At 62.8% G+C, this 13,175-nt stretch overlaps 1 protein-coding gene across 1 annotated transcript; it reads right to left on the reverse strand.

Annotated features, from left to right (window-relative positions):
- Nucleotides 1-1,430: 1,430 nt before the first annotated feature.
- Nucleotides 1,431-10,057, reverse strand: E2F2 (E2F transcription factor 2). The gene is made up of 6 exons (XM_074850724.1): nt 9,773-10,057; nt 4,518-4,605; nt 3,938-4,157; nt 3,666-3,824; nt 3,364-3,478; nt 1,431-3,060 (listed from the first exon to the last, which is right to left on the reverse strand). Exons 1-6 carry the CDS (start codon nt 10,055-10,057, stop codon nt 2,575-2,577), a joined length of 1,353 nt encoding a protein of 450 aa, XP_074706825.1. The 3' UTR covers nt 1,431-2,574.
- Between the last annotated feature and the right edge of the window lie 3,118 nt (nt 10,058-13,175).

The raw sequence follows: 13,175 nt of genomic DNA on the forward strand, positions 1-13,175 counted from the left end.
ACAAAAAACCTCAGCTGTGCTCTGCAGGACTGGTTTGCCATGAGAGAGGATGACATGGGTGTGAGGTTGCTTTGCAGACCCCCCACACACCCCTCGCTCCTGTACCCCTCACCCAGGGTAGATCAGGAGGTGACAGACCCCTGTCCCCTTCACTGAGCCTGGAGTGGAGCTCAGTAAAACTCAGGTTTGTGACTTACTGACTGACCAAGCCTTACTCTAACCCAGCAAAGGTGCCCACCCCAATTTGGGGGGGCCCAGCACCTGTTGAGGTGCTGGGACATCTCCCTTGGCAGAGCTCTGGCAGACACAGGGTTAAGAGGCTACAGCCCTGGCAGGACGGGAACAGGAGGAATTTGGGGGTTCCCGATGGGTAAGAGCCCCCCAGCAAACAGGCACCCCCGAAGCCTCTTTTGGGGGACATGAGGCGGGGAGATTGGCCGCAGCAGAGCAGCCATAGGGGCAACCCAGGGCAGAGGCTCACAGCAGCGTGGGCCGGGCTTGAAACCCCCCAAAACCCCTGCAGCCCTCCCGCGCAGGGCCAAGACCCCCCCAGACACCCCGCTTCTCCCCGGTGTACAGCGGGGTCCCTCCAGGCACGGGGCTGGGGACAGCCCCTTTGCTGGGGTGGCCCTGCCACCTCCTGGCCGGCCTGGGGACTGCGGGGGGGGGGGTGACATGCCTCGGGGACATCCCCCAAGCTGCAGCGGGACACGCAGCCCCACAGGGGATGGGGTCAGCACTGTGGCTACAGCACCCTGTGCCCCTCACCCGGCTTACCTGGCCCGGGGTTCTCCTCCTCCTCCTCTTCTTCCTCCTCTTCCTCTGCCCCACCAGACAAGCAACGCCAACATGTGCCACCACCCCAGGTACCACCAACCATCACCGGGTACCTCTAGACACCACTGGGTACCACCGACCATCACCAGGTACCCTGGACATCACTGGGTGCCACTGGTCATCACTGGGGACCACTGGCCATCACCATGGCACCAGCACTGGGGTGGGTGACCTGAGGCAGCACCCTGGGGAAGGACCCTCCAAGGGCACAGCCCCACCAGGGTCTCGCTCTGCAGCCTCCAAACCTGCCCTCAAATCCGGGTGCACAAGCCCGTCCCAGTGCCAGGACCCAGCTCCCCAGCCCCAGGGCTTTTCCCACACTCCTGGTTTAAGGGGCTCAAGCTCAGGTGAAGGCTCATCCCAGACGGATTTGGGCTGGAAATCACCGATCCACAGCAGGTCAGACCCATTCCCCTCACTCCAGCCACAGCTTCATCTCCACCCCCTTCTCCACCAGCTCCCCTGGAGCAGGCTGGCCAGTTAAAAGGCCTCAAAAGAGGCTTTTTTACACTGAAAACGGGAGCAAAACCAGCCCAACACTTCCCTCCTCCCAAACCACCCCAGCATTTTGCTTCTTAGAGGAAAACAGCCCCTTATAACTCCAAAGTTTTGTTTTATTTCATCCCCTCCCAGGCAGAAAACATCAAGTGCCACAAGTTTTTCCACGCCAAAACACACTCACCCACGCCACCTCCAAGCTAAACCACAGAACCAACCCAAGGAAGGACAACTTAAATACACTCACTTAAAAATCAAAACACCAACCTGACCCTCGCCAGCGCCATGCTGAAAGGGGGGTCCTGTATAAATACAGTGCAATAATTACACACATTTTGCAATGGCACAATTAAAGCCGTATCCAGCCCCGTGTCCAGGGGCTTGTCCCATGCTGCTTCCCCAGCCCCTCTGCAGGTGACAGATGCTCCAGCCACCAGTTGATAGTATCCCTCCCAGTACACTCCAGTTTAGATACCCCCAGCACCAGTAGCTCCAAAAGGCTGGAGGGCGCTGATATGGACCGGGGGAGAGGGGCTGCAGTCCCCTAGGAAATATGACTCCGTGTCCTGGCCACGGGTTTGCCAGAGCCGCTGATTTTGGAGGCTGTGGGTGCAGTGACTGCACATCATCCTCTCTTCACCCAGAGGTGACCAGCTTTGCTGCCTGATTATTTTTTTAAGGATATTCCAGTCACAGCAGGAGGGAAACGCTGCTCAAAATGACCTGTCATGACCCCAAAGAACCGGTCTAACTGGGGAGCAACTGGAGTGGTCCCAAAACATGACACCCCCGCCCCAGCATGGCCCATTCTGGGCAGAGGTTTCTCTGTCACCCAGCGGTGCCCCTAACCCACCCCGTGCACCCAAAGGCACCCCCAGTCCACCAGCAGCCCCCAAAGTGTTGGGGGTTATGGTGAGGAGCATCAGCACTGGCACCCTGCGGTCTTACAGCCAGCGCTGGGACGGGACCTGGCTGGATCCTTCCCAGGGGCTCACACCTCCCCGGGGTGCTCCCAGAGCCCAGTGAGGTGACAAACACAGCCCCCAGGTGACAACCAACCCAGGACAGCAAGAAGAAGCCTCCCAAGGCGGCCAACACAAGCCCCCCACCACCACCCTCAGAAAACCCAGCACTCCCCGACCCACCCCACACTCTCCAGCCGCCCCACAGAGACCTCACGTGCTCAGGACACAAGAGACCGGAGGGGACAAACACAATGGGGAAGGGGGGGGGGGTGTGTTAAATCTTCAGCAGGTCCCCCAAGTCGTACGCCTCAAAGAGGTCACTGACGCCCTCACCCTCCAGCCCCCAGAGATAGTCGTCCTGTTCCAGGGGGGGTGAGAAGGTGACAAAGGGTCCCGAGTCCAGGTGGGAGGGGGCACAGGGCAGCTGGTCCTCCGTCTGCTGCAGGAGGTGTGGGGGGGAGCCCAGGAGCCCGGCCTCCACCTCCAGCAGCGAGCCAGGCCCCCCTGGTACCGTGAGAGGCAGAGATGGGAGTGAGGAGGGGGTTCCTGTGCCCCCCCAGCTCTGGGAGATGGCATGGGGTGGCTGTGGGGCTGGCTCGGGGCTGTTTGGTGGGGAAGGGGGTCTGGCGTGGTCCTGTGAGGAGGGGGCGGCAGAGGGGACACTGTGGTCCTTGGTGGGGCTCTCCTCCGCGATCTCCTCGGGGCAGAGGTACACCTCGATGGGGCCGTTGGTGCTCTTCAGGTGGAGCTGGAGGTTGTCCTGAGGGGGCAGAACAAGGCTCAGGGGGGCACCCAGAAGGGCACCCATATCCCACCCCACTGCCCCCAGCCCGTGGGGGGTGCAGACAGGGCATTGCAACCCCTAAAGGACCAGTTCAGGGTCAAACAGCCCCACAGAGACACCCAAAAACCACCCAGGGCTGCACCCTTGGGGTGCCCCCAATGAACCCATCAAGGACGTGGCAGATGCAGCAGCACCCACAGCAGCACCCACCCCCTGGCCCCGACCCTGCTGCAAAGGGGGGGAAACAGCTTCCGTCCCCGATCCCAGCCCCGCACACACCTCGCTGAAATCGGGCACCTCCAGTTGTGTCTCCGGGGGAGCCTTCACGGCGATCACCGTCTGCTCCTGGAAGTCGCTGATGGCACGGAGGTCCTGGTAGGTGACATACGCCAGCGTGGACGGGGACAAGGTATAGGAAAAAGAGGAGCTGCGAGCGGGACGGCTCAACCCCCCATCCCAGCAGCGGCCTCCGAACATCCCCCCCAGCCTGGGGGAAGCCAGCTGGAGGAGAAGAGGCTCAGAGGGTCCCCAAGACCCTGTCCCCTGGTCCTCCCCCTCCCCATGTCCCCCAGCAAGGATATCTCTGGTTGGCTTCGTCGTCGGCCAGCTGCCGGAGCTGCAGGGCACAGTCCTGCAGGAGCTGGTCCAGCGTCCTCTCCGTCCTGGCCAGCTCGGCCAGCTCCCCCCGCAGCGCCTGCTGCTTCACCGTCACCGCCACGTCCTCGAAGATCCCCGTCCCCCTGCCAGCGGAGACAGCACCTGAGTGACAACACACCCCCCATATCCCCGAGCCACCCGTCCCCCACCCTGCTCCGTCCCCACGTCCCGTGTCCATCCCCCCAGCATCGCTTACATCCACTGGATGTTGTTCTTGGATTTCTTGCGGATGAGCTGGATGCCCTCCAGCACGTTGGTGATGTCGTAGATGCGACGTTTCTGGACCTCCAGCACCTCGGCCGCCCGGTTAAGATCCACGACGCCATCGGGCGACTCGTTCAGCAACCGGATGAATTTTTTGGTGAGCAGCCCCAGCGAGGTGTCGTAGCGAGTCTTCTCTCCGGGAGACTTGGGGGCTGTGGAGAAACAAGAGGACCCCCCCCCATCCTCTCCTTAGCGTGGGATGGAGGTGACACAGGGCTGGCCGCACTGGGGACATTAAGCACTGTACGATCCCTAACCTGGTGAAAAAATAACCCAGAAGTAGCCCCCCCCCCCCCCCCCCCCCGGAGTTTTGTGCCACTGCAGTGAGTTGAATGGGCTCAAAGAGCTGCCGAGCAAGGAGGGGCTGAGAAGCTGGCACTGCTCCCACGGTGCCACCTCGGGTCACTTCAGGTGGTACTAGAGGGGACATCACAGCAGCTCTAAGAGGGGACAGAAACAGGGTCTGTCCCCCTCCCAGCTCCCCCCACCCCTTCTCACCCAGCACCACTTACTCCTGGGGCTGGGGACCTGCGCCAGCGTCCTGCCCTTCCCCTTGGGCGTGCGAAATTCGGGGCCCTCCAGGTCCAGCTTCCTCTTGGCCTGGAGCAGGAGAGAAAACCTCATGTCAGGGCTGAGTCAGACACCCCCTTTGAGCCCCCCAGACCCCCCCCCGGGGCATCAGCTGAGCACTGGGTGCCACAGCCCAGGGTGGGGGGGATCTTGCAAGAGGTTCATCCGGTTGCAAAACCCCTTCTGGGAAGGGCTCCTGCAGCACCGGGCAGGGCAAAGGGCCACCGGGAGAACTGGGTGGGGAGGAGATGGGGGGGGTCCTGTCACCCCCCAATGGCTTCCTGCCTGCTTCCACCGCAGTGTCCCAGCCCGCCCCGGCGCTCCCCTGGCAGCTGCGGGAAACCCACCGGGATTTCCCCTCGCCCCCAGCTCCTGGCACGGCTCCGTGGGGCTGAGCCCTGGGAACGGCGGCAGCTCCGAGGCCGGATCCTCACCCTCCCACCCTGCCAGCTGGCTCGCTGGGGTGCGGGGCTTCACCCCCCTGCTCCTGGCTACGGTTGGAGGCAGCCGAGGGCACCCAGCTGCCACAGGCGCACCTGGGACCAGCCGGGCTTAGCCCTCCCCAGGGACCCGTGGGTGCCCCAGACACGTGCACCCAGCTGGAGGGAAACTGGGGCGAGGCAGGGTGGGGGGGGGTGGGTGAGGCAGGGTGGATACTGGGTCCTGGGAGCAGGGACACCTCCCCGCACACACTATCCCCTCCCCAGGGCAAGCAGCTTCTTGAAATCACCCCCAAGGGACACCCCCCCACCCACCCAGCATCACTTGGGGAGAAGAGACCCAGGGAATGGGGCGGGGGGTGCAGCAGAGTGGATGCCGAGAGGAGCTGGAGACGTGTCAGCAAACCGCCCCCCAACACATGCAAATCCCCCAGGGTCCCCCCATATCCCCAAATATGAGTGGGGGGACTTTGGGGGGGACACTTCGGCTCAGCAGCAGAAAGCAGCCCCCCATCCCCATCCCATACCCCCCCACCCCTCCCCAGTACCTGCTCCCAGGCCGGGCTGTCCCACAGGGTCCCCCCCAGCACGTCCCGCATGGCGCCCAGGTCCCCGTGCCGGCTCAGCGTGGCTCTGACAGCGGCTCCCTGGGGAGCACACCCCACTTTGCGGGGAAGGGTTGGGCACCTCGGCGCTGTTCCCACCCGAGGGGGCCGGCGGGAGAGGCGCCGGGGGCTGTTTTCCGCCCCCCCAGAGAGCCAGGTTGGTCGCGAGCTCCTGTGGGAATCTGTTCCCTCCCTCCCTTCTCCAAAGCAGGTTTTCCCCAGCGAACACGCCTCCATCCCTGGCCCCCGCGCCCCCGGATCTGCCCCCGAGCTGCCAGCACCCCAACGGTTAATGCCGAGCGCATGGGAAACACCTGCCCCGGATCAGACCCCACGCATCTGCCAGCACGATTTGGGACAAGGCGGGGGGCATCCTCCTGGCCCCCCTTCTACTGGCACCCAAACCCTTTGCTTCTCCTGACACCGATGGCTGTGGCCACCCGTGTGTTCCTACCACTGATGGGGGTGGATCAGCTGCACCCCATCTGCCCAAGCAATGGGGAAACTGAGGCACAGAAGCAACCCACGGCAGGTCCTAGGGTCCGCGGACACTTCTGACCCCCCCCCAGAGCCACAGTCACCAAGGTGGTTTCCCCTCCCTATGCGCGGGAGGGGAGAAAGGGGGACCCCCTGCTCCCCCACGTGCAGTTTGGGGCAAGGGGGGGAGCTCGGTGGGCTCGGGCAGGGGCAGGACCCTGCAGTGCTGGGACACACCAGCAAGGGACAATGGACAAGGGGGTCCCTCCTGTGTCCCAGCTGCCAGCCCCCCCGCGCCCAGCTGGGCAGGATTAGGCACACAACAGCTGAGCGGTACATGGCGAGGGGCTCCCAGCACCCTGCCAGGGCTGGAGGGGTTGGGATGAACCAGAGCAGATGGGGGGGCAGGGACCAAACCACAAGCCCCCCCCTAGAGCGCAGCGGAACCCCCCCATGCCACTCGCCAGCCCCGAACCACTGCTTCCCACGACGTGGGGACACACCAGCTACACCCCGATGTGATGGTAGGGGTGGGAAAAGAGGCTCGACCCTGCCCCGGGCAAGGGCAGGAGCCTGCTGGGGGGGGTAAGGCAGTGAGGGGGGGGGCAGGCCGGGCCCTCTGCCAGCTCTGCCTGCCAAGCAGCCCTCGGCCCATCCCTGGCGCCAGGGGCTACACCCTGCGCCCAGCCCAAGCATCAGAGCAGCCCTCTCCCCCGGGGGGGCCGCGGCGGGCTCCTCCTGCCAACGCTTCCTTTCAACAGCACCCGCTGCCTTCTCCAGGCTTGCCCGGGCCTTGCCCAGCCCTTCTGGCCCCCCCCGGGGCGTGGGAACGCACCGCCCGGGGATGGGCACCCCGAGCTGGTGGGGGACCACGGGGCACCCCGGGATCGTGCCACCACACTGGGGATGCTGCTCATGCCAAGGGGCTGCTGGATCAGGCCCCCCAGGTGCAGCCCCCCCGCCTTTGGGATGGCTGAGGGCTACTGGGGCACAGAGTGAGGGGGGACAGGGGGATGCAGAACCCCCAGGTTTGGAGGGTCAGGGGATTTTCAGCCCCAGCGTGGCCAGGGGAGGGAGGCTGACCCCCAGCCCTGGTCCTGGGATGGGGAGAGCACCCTGAGCGGGGGAGGAAGGCAGTACCCCCGCCCCGGGTACCGAGACGCAGCCGGCACTTCCATCCCCTCCAACAGCCCCATCCCAGCACGGATGGAGGGAGAAGGCCTGGCTGGAGACGTTTCCCGGCAGAGAGGAGCTGGAGAATGTAAAAGCCAGAGCCAGAAAATGCCCCTCTGAGGGCGGCAGGACAGCCACCACCTTCCCACGCATGCCAACCCCTCCCAGCTTCCTGCACCCTCAAAATTCCCCCCTTCTGCCCATGCAGAAAAACCCTTGATGGGATCAAGAGCAGGGCGGGATCACCCTGGGTCACCCCAGCAGAATTCAGGGTGCTGCTGAGCGGTTCTCCAGCCCAGCACCCACAGGGGCTGCCGCCCTGGGTGCTCTTTGCACGGGCGGCTCAGCCCTGACAGCTCACATCGAAACCCCGGCGGACTCTGAACATCCTTGTCCCGGCATGGAGGAGGCAGGGAGAGCCGGGACCCCACGGTGGAGACGTTGCTCTTTCCGGGGCTCCTTCACAGCTCTGAGAACCTATAGAGGTCCCACGGCCCCTATAGAGACCTCGTAAGACCAGGAGCAGGGCAAATGCTCAGGATGGGATTGGCACAGGCTAAAACCGCTCCAAAATATGCATTTTTCATGGGGGAAAATGCATTTACCTACCCCAGGACCCTCAAATCAGAGGTTAAGGGAAATGTGAGACTTTTCTGGACCACAAGAGACAACCCACCCCGCTCTCCTGCGGCCAGACACAGGGTGATGGGCTGCCTCCAGCTGGACCAGGTGATCCCAGATCATTTATATGGCACAAATCCAGCAAGCAGGTGGGAGCGGCCACAATTGCCCTGCTCGGGAATTGGGAGGAAATGTTCATTATCTGATTGCCCTGGATCTGCACACAAAGGTTGTGCCCATAAACGGGGCCGGGGGGAGCCCCAGCTGCCAGAGCTCCAAGCGTCGCACAGGGGTTGGAAATGGGATCTCCAGCACCAGGATCACGGCGTTAGGGACTGGGATGGGGACAGACGGGAATGTCACTTGCAAGTCACCAAGGGGGATGCAGGAACACTTTATGTCCCCAAGTGTCACACAAGCCCCCCCAGATCCCGTTCAGGGGTCAGTCGTGGGCAGGAGCATCTCCTGCCCTGGGTGATGATGATGATGATGATGAGGCCAAAGAGGCCATTAGCCCAAACCAGCTCCACAGCGATGCGTGGAAACGGGACTGTGAGTTTGTGGGGTGTTTTTAGGGGAGGGGGTAGCTGTGCGGGTGTCTCCTTCAACAACGGCCCCCAGCAGCGCAGGATGCGGCATTTCACGCGGTTCGGAGACAAAGAGGCCGAGGTGGAGACAGGTGGTCCCAGACCCCCCCGGGACGGGGCTCGCAATGGCACCAGCCAGCCCCGCAGCCATGGCACAAAGCGGGGAGCAAAGACACCCCCTCTCCCCCAGCCACAGCGATGTCCCCAGCTGGCACCGAGCATCAGAGACCAAGAAAAGGGGGGGCGGGGAATGAATAAATAAATAAATCAAGCCTTGAAAAAATTAAATCGAAGTTAGCGGGGTCTGGGATCCCTCCCAGGACCCGGGGAGAACAGAGACTCACAGTGAGGGCTGGACGCGCGCCCGGGCTGGGGCAGGCAGGAATTAAATGCCAGCTGCCAGCGGGGCCGACTGGCCGGGGGCTCGGTGGGGGCTCTCCGGGAGGAGAGATGGGCTGGGCAGAGCCGCCTGTGCACCCCGATGCTGGGCACGGGGACAGCACCCGACCTGGGCCTCAGTTTCCCCATTTAGGGGTAGCGCTGGGCTTTGTGCTTTGTTCGGTGACAGGGACACAGGCAGGGCCAGCAGCCCCCTCCCCGTGCCAACCCACATCAGGGTCCCTGCTGCAAAGCTGCAAACCCCCACGAGGATGGGGATTGCTTCAAATTCATACCCACCCCCCCAAAAAAAAAAAAAAAAAAAGGCACTACAAGCCCTGCTGTAACCGCAGGCAGGAACCAAGCTCGGGCAGCGACACTGAACCACCCCGGCCCTGCGTCCCCCCACATCCCCGGGTGACGGGTCACCCTGGGGGTTCCAGAGCCAGAGGGCAGGGACGGTGCCCCCCCCACCCGCAGCAGGCAGGAGCGCTGCCTGCACCCTGCCCTCGCTTCCGTAATGGGGACAGAGGTTTGCAAAGGGCCTCAGCTCGACGGCCGGGCTTTAAGGCACAACTCGAACTGTTTGCAAGCCAGAGAGAGGAGAAAAAAAGGCCGAAAAAGGCTGAAAAGCGGAAGCCAGGAGCCAGCTTTGTGGGCACGCAGGGGCAAAGGGAAGTTGAGAAACACATAAGCCATCTCACTGCGACTTCTGATTTCAAACCTTACCCTCCCCCACCCCCAAAAAACATCCCAGTGGGGTGCAGACCCCAATAGAAGCTGCGAAATTTGGAAGGGGAGGGTGCTGTACATCCTGGGGTCACCCCACCCCCTGCTCCCCACCCTGCGCGGAGCCCCCAGACCCCCGTCCCACCGAAGCGATGCCCAAGGAGGGGATGGGGTGCAGACACCTTACCGGCAGCCGTCCCACCGAGGCCGAGCGGAGGGTCCTGAGTTGGGGGCCCTGGGGGGTGGCATGGAGACACCCCCCCCGGGGAGCCGGGATGCTGACAGCCGCCGGCGTGTAGACCTGGGTGAAGCAGTTGGCGGGTAACGGGGGGCTGCCCAGGCTGGAAGCCCCCCGCTCGCAGGAGCCCATCCCCGACATCACCTTCTTCGGGTGGTGGTGGGGAGGGGGGGGCGGGAGGGCGGCGCCCCCCCTCCCCGAGGCGGGGGACACTCCCCTGGGGAGCCGCAGCATTGCAAAGTCCTTTCCGAGAAGCCCGGGCCGGGGGGGAGGGGGCAGAAGCACCCCACGATTTTGCAGCAAGGGGTGGGGGGGTCACAATCTCAGCGGTGACATTTTTGGGGAGCAGAGGGGGTTCTCGCCGGGCGCTGACACCGGCCGGTTTCCAAACGCCCCCCCCCGAAAAACCTGCAGAGAAGCAACGCGGCGGCGGCGCCACCAAAACCGAGCGGAAAAAGCTTCTTTGGCCCCAAAAATCGCCCGCGCTCGGGCCGGATGGGGCCGGGGCAGCCCGGAGCGCGGCCCCGCCTCGGCCCGGTGCCCCCACACCCGGCTCCGCTCCTGCCCGATCGCACCCGGCCCCGATCGCTCCTCTTCTTTTTTTTTTTTTTTTTCGGTTGTTTTTTTTTTTTTTTTTTTAAGCGCCAAACGCCGTCCCGCGAAATTCGGATTTCCCGCGGAAAACGCCGCGCGCTGATTGGCTGCTGCCGCCTCCGCCCCGCCCCCTCGCGGCAGCCAGCGGGGCCGCGCCGGGAGCGGCCTTAAAGGGGCCGCGCTTCGGTGGGCGGGGCCCTGTATGCAAAGAAGGGGCGTTGCCTCTTCGGGACAACCTGCGGGGGTGGGGGGGGCGCCTGAGATGGGAGGGGTGTCACTGGATTTGGGATCGGGACTGGGATTTATTTTTTTAATTAATTATTTATTTATTAAAGGACACCACACACACTCCCCCCCCCCATCCAATCTGGTGGGCTCCAGCCTGGGGGCTGTGACCCCTCCCCCCGTCTCCATCGCCCCCCCCCATCCCATCCCCATCAGGGTGCGGGGGGAGTTTGCATCTGTTGGGAAGACAAAACATTTTGGGGTCCTACAGCCAGAGGCTGTCTGGCAGCAAACCTGCCCCCCCACACCCCCACCCCGTGACAGGCAGGGAGCGGGCAGGGGTCGGCGTTATTTGGGGGGCGGGCAGGGACCTCCGAAGGACTCGGCGTGAGCAGATTTGGCCCCTGGTTTGCTCACAGCAGTTCACCCAACCCGCCACCCTCTGTCCCCAGGCCCAGCCATCAGCCATCCACCTGGTCCTTGGGGTGCGCCAGGTCTTTCTGGCAAAGGGGAGGGAGAAAGAGGGGGTGATGGGCTCCCCGTTCGGCCCACGGGGTATTTCAGGGTGCTGCAGTGGCAGAAAGCACCGAGGCAATGGTGAATCCCTGAGTGAGGGCAACTCTGAGACTTACTGGGACCAGTAAAAGGCCACCACAGCCACTGAGTTGAGCCACAGTTTAATCCTGCTGAGGCCACTGAGCCACAGCAGTTGGTTCTTCTCCATCCCCTGGTCCCCCTTCATCCCCTGGTTCTCCTCCATCCCCTGGTTCCTCTCCATCCCCTGGTTCTCCTCCATCCCCTGGTTCCCCTCCATCCCCTGGTTCCTCTCCATCCCCTGGTTCTCCTCCATCCCTTGGTTCTCCTCCATCCCCTGGTCCCCTTCCATCCCCTGGTTCCTCTCCATCCCCTGGTTCCTCTCCATCCCCTGGTTCTCCTCCATTCCCTTGTTCCTCTCCATTCCCTGGTCCCCCTCCATCCCCTGGTTCCTCTCCATCCCCTGGTTCTCCTCCATCCCCTGGTTCCCCTCCATCTCCTGGTTCCTCTCCATCCCCTGGTTGCCCTCCACCCACTCTTTCCTCCTCTACATCGTTCTCCTCTCCAGCATAAGGCACCTTCATGTCCAGGTCTGGGATGAGGATGTTTGGGTGCAGAGATGGACTTTCTTGCAAAGAAGCCTCCTGGAAGTCAGACAGATGGATGGACACACACACCAGACTCCAACTCAGCTTGAGGGGAGGGGACACCCAAAAATTTGCCAGGAGCCTCTGATCCAGGACAGACATTTGCCTCCCACCGTGCAAGGGCTCTGAGGCAGAACAAAAAGCCTGGCAGCCGTAAAGTCACCGCACGGCTGGGCACCGTGTCCCTCCGCCAGGAGCACGGCTGAGCTTGGCAGCTCAACCCACCCAGACCTTCATCTTCCCCCCCGCGGGGAGACGGCAACTGCTGTCTCCATTTCAGCGCACAAAGACAACACCATGCCCAGCAGGGTGGATAAATTGGCGTCGCTTGGCTGCCTTGGGCTGGCTTCAGCTGGGTGACCCTTGGGACAGGGACGTTGGGGTACGGGGAGGGCCTGAGTTCTGGGGGCTTGGGCTGGCAGGTTGTGCTCCCACCTCCTCCAGTTTGGACAAAGTGGAGATGATGTCCCCGCACATCATCAGTGTGACCTCGCTGGGGTAAGGTGTGTCCAAGAAGCTGGTGTAGAAAAGCTTCTGCTGAATCAGCTCGTGCTCCTGCACCAACTTGATGGCCCTCACCTCCTCACCTACTCTGGAAGGCACGGCCAAGGGAAGAGTTAGGAGAATCCTTCCCCCCCCAGTACCTAATACCTTCTCCAGGCTTTCCAGCCATGGCTTCCCTCCAGCAAAGTCCTCCCCCAGGCCAGAAGCCACAGGCTGATATCTCCCTGTGACACCAACGCCTCCAGATGGGTGACAGCCACCAACTTCCACCCCCAACCTGAAAGGGACAGCTCTCTCTCGAGAGGGTTTGCCTTGGCTGGGGAGAAATGGGCTGATTCTACCCCACCCACCCCACGACCAAGTCAGAAAAGAGGATTTGCAGGAGGTCTTACATGTTGAGCTCCTCACGGAGCTGTTTGTACTCTCCTATCTTCTCCTTGATGCTTTCCAAGAGGCGTCGGAGCTCGTGCGAGATCTCCTCTTGCCCAACTCGTGGTAGGTGAGCGGGTCCCGGCAGCTGCACATGGAGCCCCCGTCCCCCAGCCCCTTCGGGCGAAGCTGAGGGGCCGTGTCGGCTTCGCCAGCATCCAGCTGAAAGAGTTAACACAGCGATGTGTCCGTGTCCTCTCCTGCACCCAAGGACCAACCCTTGACATCAAACAAGCCAAGCCCAGAGTCCAGCATTGGGGAGATGGAAATCCCGGCTTTTAAATGCTGATGGTGGGTGCAAAGTGCAGCTCTCTGCTACAACCAGCTTCAAACTGCTGCAAAATCTCCACTTCTAGCCTCCTCCCCCCCCTCCCGTTGATGTTTTTTGCAAGAAACATCCATTTTATCAAAATTCTCCT

This window comes from Strix aluco, chromosome 26 (assembly GCF_031877795.1).
Source record: "Strix aluco isolate bStrAlu1 chromosome 26, bStrAlu1.hap1, whole genome shotgun sequence".
In the NCBI taxonomy this organism is placed as follows: domain Eukaryota; kingdom Metazoa; phylum Chordata; class Aves; order Strigiformes; family Strigidae; genus Strix; species Strix aluco.